This window comes from Carlito syrichta, unplaced genomic scaffold (assembly GCF_000164805.1).
Source record: "Carlito syrichta isolate Samal-C Ts95f unplaced genomic scaffold, Tarsius_syrichta-2.0.1 Scaffold304708, whole genome shotgun sequence".
In the NCBI taxonomy this organism is placed as follows: domain Eukaryota; kingdom Metazoa; phylum Chordata; class Mammalia; order Primates; family Tarsiidae; genus Carlito; species Carlito syrichta.
The window spans coordinates 411561-422116 of NW_007248804.1; the positions used below are offsets into that span (position 1 = coordinate 411561).

The 10556-nt window shown below is 43.2% G+C and overlaps 1 protein-coding gene across 2 annotated transcripts in view; it reads left to right on the top strand.

Moving 5' to 3' along the window:
* Window positions 1-9628, top strand: part of FAM96A (family with sequence similarity 96 member A) — a 24427-nt gene extending 14799 nt beyond the window's left edge. The window contains exons 3-5 of one of the 2 annotated variants that reach the window (XM_008060714.2): window positions 1029-1078; window positions 3465-3510; window positions 9160-9628. In XM_008060714.2, the coding sequence (XP_008058905.1) occupies window positions 1029-1078; window positions 3465-3510; window positions 9160-9257 (194 nt within the window). In that variant the 3' untranslated portion in view covers window positions 9258-9628. The remainder of the gene's footprint in view (window positions 1-1028; window positions 1079-3464; window positions 3511-9159) is intronic. The other variant, XM_021713737.1, reaches the window with a different exon arrangement.
* Window positions 9629-10556: the final 928 nt, after the last annotated feature.

A 10556-nucleotide genomic window follows, 5' to 3' on the forward strand; every position in this document is an offset into this window, starting at 1 on the left:
GGGTCTCGAACCCATGGGCTCAGGCAATCCACTCACCTCAGCCTCCCAAAGGCAGGGGATTACAGGCTGAGCCACCAAGCCCAGCTCATTTTATTTTATTTATGTTATATTATTTTATTTTATTGACTTTATATTTTTTTGAGTTGGAATCTTACTCTGTCTACCAGGCTGCAGTGCAGTGGTACACTTGTGGCCACCACAGCCCTGACCTGCTGGGCTCAGTTGATCCTTCTGCCTCCACCTTCCAAGTAGCTGGAGCTACAGACACACACCACCACCTGATCCATGTGGCCTTTACTCAGTTTTAAATTTTTGTGTGTCCTAGCATGTTTTGAGTTATTCAATAAAGTTTAATGAATTAATTGATCTTTGCTGTAAGACCAGCTGATGTAGTAGGAAAGGCCTGGGCTTTGCAGTGGTCTTGGTTTTGACCAACTCTGCCACTTTATTAGCTCAGTGACCTTAGGGAAGTTACGTTGTGACTTGGTTTGTAATTTTTTATAGAAGGGAGTTAGTAATACCTAGCTCACTGGATTATTCTGATGAATATGTAAGATTACATATTAAATTTCCTATCATGGTTCAAAAGAAACCTACCATGGATTGGCCAAAGCCGCTTTCAGCAACCATATTGTATGAGGATACATAGAGCTGTATGCTTTTTTAAGAACCAGTAAGAAGAGATAAAGAGATAATTGGAAGCCGGGCTCGGTGGCTCAGCCTGTAATCCCACACTTTGGGAGGCTGAAGTGGGTGGATTGCCTGAGCCCGTGGGTTCGAGACCCGCCTGGGCAACTTGGCGACACCTCATCTCTACAATAAATCAAAAAAATTAGCTGGGCGTGGTAGCCTGTAATTCCAGCTACTTGGAAGGCTGAGGCGGAAGGATCACCGGAGCCCAGCAGGTCAAGGTTGCGGTGGCCAGGCATGCCCCTGCATTCCAGTCTGGGCGACAGAGTGAGACTGCAATAAAAAATTTAAAAAGAGAGAGAGAGATAATTGGAAGTGCTTTTTTCTTCTCTCCACAGGACTGTGCTTAAGAGTAAAACTTCAGCGGTGTTTACCATTTAAACATAAGGTAAGAAAGACATATTTTATTGTTGTTTTAGAACAACTGTATTGAGATATAGTTCATATGCCATACAATTTTCCTATTTAAAATGTACAATTCAGTGGTTTCTAGTGTATTCACAGAGTTGTGCAACCATTACTACAGTCAGTTCTAGAACATTTTCATCACCCCCAAAAGCTAACTCTGTACCCATTAGCAGTCACTGCCCATTTCCCCAACCCTTCCCCCATCCCTAGACTCATCTACTCATCTACTTTCTGTCTTTATAGATTTGCCTATTCTGGAGATGTCGTTTAAATGCAGTCATATAATATGTAGCCTTTTGTGTCTGTCTTCTTTGACTTAGCATAATTAGCATGTATCAGTGTTTCATTTCATTCCATTGCATGGGTGTTCCACATTTTATGTATCTGTTCATCAGTTGGTGGACCTTTGGGTTGTTTTCACTTTTCGTCTGTTATGAACAATGCTGCATTTGTGTATAAGTTTTGTTTTTGTTTTAGATTGGAAAATATAGATTATTTAGAAAGTAAATTAGAGAGAGAAAGCGTGTGCACGGCCATGTGTACAGGTTTTTGTGTGGCAATATGTTTTCATTTCTCTTCCACCTAGGAGTGGAATATGGTAACTCTGTTTATCATTTTGAGGAATTGCTGACTTGTTTTCCACAGTGGCTGCACCATTCTATAGGAGGGTTCAGACATCACCATATCCTCTTCAACATTTGTTGTGATTTGCCTTTTTGATTATAACCATCCTTAATGGGTCTTAAGTGATATCTCAAAGTGGTTTTGATTTGCATTTCCCTGATGGCCAATAATGTTGAGCATCTTTTCATGTGCTTTTTGGCCAGTGGTATATATTTTAGGTTTTTTTGTTTGTTTTGTTTTTGTTTTGAATTGGTGTCTTACTCTGTCGCCCAGGCTAGAGTGCAGTGGCACGCTCACGGCCACTGCAGCCTCGACCTGCTGGACTCAGGTGATCCTGCCACCTCAGCCTTCCAAGTAGCTGGAAATACAGGCGCACACCACCACGTCCGGCTTATTTTTTGATTTATTGTAGAGACGAGGTCTCGCCAAGTTGGCCATGCTGGTCTTGAACCCTTGAGTTTAGGCAGTCCTCTCACTTCAGCCTCTCAAAGTGCTGGGAATATACATTTGAGCCATTGTACCTGGCTTAGACATGTCTTTATCATACATTATGCTTTCTTTGCTGCAAGATGTGCAATAATTTTTGTGGGTTGGCTCAAAAACTACGGGTCTTGGAGGTTAGCTGATTTGTAGGGAGGTGCAGCAGGGCCAGGTGGGATAGCCTAGCCACTATTATACTTAAGAATAAATTTAGCAGCCGGGCTCGGTGGCTCAGGCTGTAATATGCGCTTTGGGAGACTGAGGTGAGTGGATTGCCTGAGCCCACGGGTTCGAGACCCACCTGTATATTGTAACCTCATTTTTGTAAAACAAGCAGTGAAGAGAAACTAACACTCTTGGGGTGTGTGTGTGTAAAATCTGTGTAAGAATATGTGGGTATAGAGAAAAATATGGGAGAAACTACACCAGATTGTTAATGTAACTTTCCTGGGGGTTGGGGCAGAAGGAAATCTAGATACTGATCTGGGAAGAAGTAGAGTGTAGAGGAGAGATATTCATAAGTAAAACAACATGTATGAGATCTCTGGAGTGCAGTGGCTGTTCCCGGCCACTGCAGCCTCGACCTGCTGGGCTCCGGCCATCCTTCCGCCTCGGCCTTCCAAGTAGCTGGAACTATAGGCGCGTGCTACCACGCCCAGCTAATTTTTGATTTACTGTAGAGATGAGGTCTCGCCAAGTTGCCCAGGTGGGTCTCGAACCCACAGGCTCAGGCAATCCACTCACCTCAGCCTCCCAAAGCGCTGGAATTACAGGCTGAGCCACCGAGCCTGGCAAGATCTCATTGTATTTATGTCTATTCATTTACCAATATCTATTCATTTAAAATTGTATTTATGTCTATTCATTTACCAATATGAATGGAAGTACCCTCAGCAGGCCTTTCCCTGCAAATTTAAAACTGCTAGTTTCATCCTTGTTTTAGAGAAGAATGTTAGAGGTTGGGCGCAGTGGCTCATGTCTAAAATCCCAGCACTTTGGGAGACCAAGGCAGAAGGATCGCTTGAGCCCAGGAGTTTGAGACCAGCCTGAGCAACGTAGTGAGACTACATCTCTATTAAAAAATAAAATAAAATAAAATAAAAATTTTTAAAAATAAAATGAGAGGTCCATCCTGAGTCTTTAGTGTTAGGAACAGAGTTCGAGCTTTATCCCTAGAATCTTGAACTCACTGTATGTTCCACCTTACTCCGTCATCCAAGAACTCTCCAATGTTTTGCTTTCATTATTGTTTTTCTTTCCAGTTGGAAATATACATTTCTGAAGGAACCCACTCAACAGAAGAAGACAGTAAGTGAATATCAAAACATTGAAAAACACCTTCAGAGAGCACTTTATCTTAGATACTGGGTTATTTGGCTAGCCAAGTGTCTTCTACTGGGTCATTTGCAGAAAGTGCAGTTATGTCTCTTCCTTCACAGATGGGAAACACAAGCATTTCAAGGAAGTAGTTTTTTTTCCATAAGACTCTGAGTGAACGATAGCTCATGGATGTTGACTGGTTTCGGCCAGTAGCTACACATCTGTAAAGAATACGCAGCTTTAAGAAACCTTGACTTGCCGGGCTCGGTGGCTCAGCCTGTAATCCCACACCTTTGGGAGGCTGAGGTGAGTGGATTGCCTGAGCCTGCAGGTTCAAGACCCGCCTGGGCAGCGAGACCTCATCTCTACAATAAATCAAAAATCAGCCAGGCGTGGTAGTGCATGCCTGTAATTCTGGCTACTTGGAAGGCTGAGGCGGAAGGATCGCCAGAACCCAGCAGGTCGAGGCTGCGGTGGCCGGGAGCGGCCACTGCACTCCAGTCTGGGCAACAGAGAGACTCCAACTCAAGAAAAAAAAAAAAAAAGAGCCTTGACTTACAAGCTCTAAAGAGGACTTGATTCTTTTCTTTGGCAGGATAGAGAACTGTGTGTTTGAAACTGAAGCTGAAGATCTAGCAAGTAAAGCGTTAGGGAATCTTGGGGTAAATGCGGTTTCTGGCTTAATAAGTTAGAATGAGAGTGGGAACCTTTTTTATGTAGAGAACCTCTGGCCTACAGAGAGAAGTCAATCAAGAGCCACCTAAAAATAGAAGAGGTGGGATTTGGGAAAAGCAAAAGACAAAATGTTCTACATGGTCTATGTGTTACATTAAAAGTAGAATTTTAAGACCAGGGACCGGTGGCTTATACCTCCAATCCCAGTGCTGTGGGAGGCTGACCCAGGAGGATCACTAGACCAAGAGTTCAAGACTAGCCTGGGCAACATAGTCTCTCAGACTGCATCTCTACAAAAAAAAATTTTTTTTTAATTAGCTGGGCATGGTAGTGCATGCCTATTTGAGAGTCTGGGGTGGGAGGAACATTTGAGCCCAAGAGTTCAAGGTTGCGATGAGCTGTGATTGTACCACTATGCCCCAGCCTGGTGACAGAGCAAGACCCTGTCTCAAAAAACAAATGAAGAAACTGAATTTTAATGTTTTTAATCTACAAGTGATAGAGTGCAAATAATGAGAAATACATTTTAAATGCATATTGTAGTGAGCTTTTACCACTAGGTAGATTGAGAAGGTGGAATAAGAAAAAAGAGTTGAAGCAAGATGATAATAGAGTAAGAGCATCAGTGAGATAGATGAAGACTCAGAAAGGAAGACACAGAGGAAGACTCAGAAACACACACATAGGGTTGGGGGGAGATGTGCAAAACCTCCCACATAGAAGAGAGGTATAGAGAGGGAAGTCTGCTACTTTCAGAACAGGAAACTTTTTAGGCACTGTCAAGAAAACTTTTTTTGAGTTGCGGTCTCCAGGTTGGAGTACAGGGCACAATCATGGCTCATTGCAGCCTTGACCTCCTGGGCTCAGGCAATCCTCCCACCTCAGCCTCCTGAGTAACTAGGACTGCAGGCACACACCACCACACCCAGCTAACTTTTTGATTTTTTATAGAGACAAGGTCTTGCTATGTTGCTCAGGCTGGTCTTGAACTCCTGGGCTCGAGCAATCCTCAGTCTCCCAAAGTGCTGGTTTTATAGGCATGAGCTACCATGCCGGGCCATGAAAACTATTAAAACCACAGTTCCAGACATGTAGATTATTATACTCCTCATGGGCTAAATTTTGTTTTGTTTTGTTTTGTTTGTTTTTTGAGTTGGAGTCTCACTCCATCGCCCAGACTGGAGTGCAGTGGCCGCTCCCCGCCACCGCAGCCTTGACCTGCTAGGCTCCGGCGATCCTTCCGCCTCAGCCTTCCATGTAGCCGGAATTACAGGTGGGCACTACCACGCCCGGCTAATTTTTTGATTTATTGTAGAGATGAGGTCTCGTTGCCCAGGTGGGTCTCGAACCCGCGGGCTCAGGCAATCCACTCACCTCAGCCTCCCAAGGCGCGGGATTACAGGCTGAGCCACCGAGCCCGGCTTCATGGGCTAAATTTATTCAAACCCCATAAGCTGAGAACTTCTACCTCTAATTTAAAAAATAAGATTTTAGGACAGACTCAGTGGCTCAGCCTGTAATCCCAGCACTTTGGGAGGCGGGATGAGTGAATTGCCTGAGCCCGCGAGTTTGAAACCAGCCTGGGAAACTTGGCAAAACCTCGTCTCTACAACAAATAAAAAATTAGCCGAGTGTGGTAGCGCTTTCCTGTAGTTCCAGCTACTTGGAAGGCTGAGGCGAAAGTTATCACCGGAGCCCAGCAGGTCAGTGCTGGGGTGGCCATGAGTGTGCCACTGCACTCCAGCCTGGGTGATAGAGTGAAATGTCAACTCAAAAGTGTTTAGGCCAGGCGCGGTATTTGAAGTTTGTAATCCCAGCACTTTGGGAGGCCGAGGCGAGAGGATTGCCTGAGCCCAGGGATTCGAGACGACCCTGGGCAACTTGGTAAGACCTCATCTCTACAATGTATCAAAAAATTAGCCAGGCATGGTAGTGTGCGCCTGTAGTTCCGGCTACTTGTCTGAGGCGGAAGGATTTCCTGAGCCCAGTGGATCAACACTGGGCTGGCTGTGAGCATGCCACTGCACTCCAACCTGGGCGACGCAGTGAGACTCTGACTCAAAAAAAATAAAAATAAGAACTTAAATAACCTAAATCCCCTCAGGTTATCCTTTTGAAACTCCTCTGAATTGTAGGATTTTGTAACAGCAGGAGTATTAAGTCTTATGTTTGTGGTTTTTTATTTGGCAATTATTTACTAAGTGCCTTCTATTTAGGAATAGTTCAGCCTTTGCGATATATCCCCGCCCTTGTGGAGCCTACATTGTAGTAGGAAAAAACAGAATGCATTGAAATTATTTACACAGACATATAAATACCTATGTGCATGTTCTACATGAGACATATTAGCAGCATCCCAGAAAATTTGTGTTAAGAATATGGAGATCTCTTTTGAACTCTTCCGTTAAGAGTACTATTAGCTGGGGGGGAGGGGGAGGGGATTAACAGTAGCAAATATCTGTCTGGGGCTGGGAAAACACCTCTTATCAACAGGGTGTCTGAATGAAACGTAATTGTACACCTAACCCTTAACTGTACCCCACAAAACTATAATAAAAATACTGATTAATTATTAAAAAAAAAAAAAAAAAAAGAGTACTATTAGCAAATGATAAACAATATAGTAGGTCAATACCCTTATTGTATATGGATCCATGGAAACTGATTTTTTTTTTAAAAGACCCTGTAGATTAATAGGAAGAGACATGAACGGGAAATTCACACAAGAAGAATTAGTAAGTAAATGTGGAGAACGTTCTGTTTTACTATTAATCAAGGAAATGTAAATTACAACAATAATTTGGAGACATTTTTCACCTCCTATTTGGTGTGTGTGTATTCATTTTTATTAATAATACCGGGTATTGCTGGAAGACTAATAGCTCATGTATTGCTGTTGACAATGTAAATGTGTAAATAATCTTTGAAAGTAATTCAGTGATATGAATCAAACCATAAAAACATTCATACCTTGTGGTTTATTTTTTATTTTTTATTTTTTTTTTTTTAGTTGAAGTCTCCCTCTATCACCCAGGCTGGAGGTCAGTGACATGCTCATGGCCACAGCAGACTTGAGCTGGGCTCAGGTGATCCTTCTGCCACAGCCTTCCAAGTAGCTAGAACTATAGGTATATAACACCACACCTGGCTAATTTATTTTTTTATTTTTTGAGTTGGAATCTCACTCCATCACCCAGACTGGAGTGCAGTGGCTGCTCCTGGCCACCGCAGCCTCGACCTGCTGGGCTCCGGCAATCCTTACGCCTCAGCCTTCCAAGTTGCCGGAATTACAGGTGCGTGCTACCACACCTGGCTAATTTTTTGATTTTATTGTAGAGATGAGGTCTCGCTGCCCAGGTGGGTCTCGAACCCGCGGGCTCAGGCAATCCACTCACCTCAGCCTCCCAAAGGCGCGGGATTACAGACTGAGCCACCAAACCCGGCTCCCGCTAATTTATTTATTTATGTATTTATTTATTTATTGTAGAGATGAGGTCTCCAAGTTGCCCAGGTTGGTATCAAGCCACGGGGCTCAGGCAGTCCTTTGACCTTGGCCTCCCAAAGTGCTGGGATTACAGGCATGAGCCACTGCACCCAGTCTAATCTCATTTTTTAACAGTTTTTTTTCTTTAATTTAAAGATGTGGGGTAGAATTCAGGTTAGGTATACAAATGTTCATTATGCAGTTACCCTTGTTGATGAGGTGTGCCTCTCCCTCCCCTGGTTGTTTCCCTAAACTGCCAATCCCACCCTACAGTTTTGTTGTGTTTTGTTTTTTGCATTGGAGTCTCACTCTTGTCGCCCAGGCTAAAGTGCAGTGGCACACTTATGGCCACCAGAGCCTCTACCTGCTGGACTTAGGCGATCCTTCCACCTCAGCCTTCCAGGTAGCTGGAACTACAGATGCATGCCTCCACACCCAGCTAGTTTTTGTGATTTATTGTAGAGACAGGGTCTCACTAAGTTGCCCAGGTTGGTCTCGAACCCCCGGGTTTAGGCAATCCTCTCAAAATGCTGGGATGACAGGCTGAGCCATTGTGCCTAGCCTCTTTTTTTTTTTTTTAGTTGGAATCTCACTCTATCGCCCAGACTGGAGTGCAGTGGCACGCTCCCGGCCACCGCAGCCTCCACCTGCTGGGGTCTGGCAATCCTTCCACCTCAACCTTCCAAGTAGCTGGAACTACAGGCACATGCTACCATGCCCAGCTAATTTTTTGATTTATTGTAGAGATGAGGTCTTGCCAAGTTGTCTCGAACCCGCAGGCTCAGGCAATTCCCTCACCTCAGCCTCCCAAAGCGCGGGATTACAGGCTGAGCCACTGAGCCTGGCTTGCAACTGGCCACTTTTTAACGGTTTTTAAAATGGTGAGCTGTCTTGTGAAAAATAAAATATTTACAAAAAGAAAAGCTCTATGTTTTAACGTGCTCATTATAGCACAGTCTTCCTAATTACTTTAGAACACTTACAACTTTTACCACATTAAATAACCCTGTAGTTTAAAATACAGGCTTGAGGGCCAGGCATGGTGGCTCACATCTGTAATCCCAGTGCTTTGGGAGGCAGAGGCAAGAAGATTGCCTGAGCTCAGGATTAGAGAACAGCCTGAGCAACATGGTGAGACCTCATCTCTTAATAAATAAATAAATAAATAGCCAGGTGTGGTGGTACACGCCTGTGGTTCCAGCTACTTGGAAGACTCAAGCAGAAGGATCAGTCTAGCAGGTCAAGGCTGCGGTGGCCATGAGTGTGCCACTGCCCTCCAGCCTGGGTGACAGTGCGACTCTAACTCAAAAAATTTAAGTCTGCTTTCCAGGCCTTGGAAATTACATTATGGATAATTAACCAAAAGCAGTTTTAAGTTCTCAATGAGTTAAATTTTTTATTTTAGCAGGCTAATAAAAATAATGTCTGGTGCTGTATATTGACACAGTTCTGCTAACTGTTGTCTTTGTATTTTTCAGTCAATAAGCAGATAAATGACAAAGAACGAGTGGCAGCGGCAATGGAAAACCCCAGCTTAAGGGAAATTGTGGAGCAGTGTGTCCTTGAACCTGACTGATGGCTGTTTTAAGAACCACGGAACTGTAATTGCTTGATATCTTTGTTTAAACTCTTTGTATAATGTCAAAGACTCCTGTTTAATAAATAGGTGGTTTGTACCTCAAAGCATTTTTTAAAAGGCTTATTTCCAAGCAAGATTTAATGATAAGGCAGTACCTAATTTGTTCAATGTATAACATTCTCAGGATTTGTAACATTTAAATGGTCAGAGAGAATAATATTTTCTAGTTATGTGTGAGATGGGTTGCTATTTTTCTGATGCCTATTCTGATGCAACTACTTTTCATGTCAAATATCTACTGTGCCCAGATATATTCAATTTAAATCATTACTCTGTAAAATAAAGACAACAGATGATTCTTACAGTGACTCACTGTTTTTATTGAGTTGTAAATTCCAGCGTAAATGTCAACTCCTAAAAGATATTTTCCTTTTTTAAATTTATTATTATTATTATTATTATTATTATTATTATTTTGAGTCAGAGTCTGATTTTGTTGTCCAGCCTAGCAGGCAGTGGTGTGCTCACAGCTACCGCAGCCTGGGCTCAGACAATCCTTCCACCTCAGCCTTCCAAGTAACTGGAAGTATAGGCGCAAGCCACCACACCTGGCTAATATTTTTGGTTTGTTGTAGAGACAAGTTCTTGCCAAGTTGCCCAGGCTGATCTCCAGTGCCTGGATTCAGGTAATCCTCTGGTCTCTGCCTCCTAAAGTGCTGGGATTACAGACGTGCACCACCACACCCAGCTCTAAAATATATTTTCAAAATTTTATTTTTGCTGATTATTATGTAGAGTCCCAGAAATCTGAGAACCAAAGGAAACCTTGAGGTCAAGCCTTGCAGGAAAATCCTAGACCCATTTACAAATGAGGAGCAAATATGGAAAGGACCAGATGACATACACAGTTATGAAGATCAAGAAGTCCCCCAGGCCAAGTGTGATGGCTCATACGTGTAATCCCAGCACTTTGGGAAATTGAGGCAAGAAGATCACTTGATCCAACCTGGGAAACTATGAGACCTCATCTCTACAAAAAAAAAAAAAGAAAGAAAATAATAGAAATCCCCTGAAGAAGATTTTATTAAATAAATCTAAATATATGCACGCACCTGTACTTCCAGCTACTTGGGAGGCTGAGGCGAAAGAATTGCCAGAGCCCAGCAGGTCGATGCTGGGGTGGCCATGAGTATGCCACTGCAATCCAGCCTGGGTGACAGAGTGAGACTCTGACTCAAAAAACAAAAGAAAATTCACATTGGCTCTTCTTTCCTCTCTCTCTTTTTTTTTTTTTTT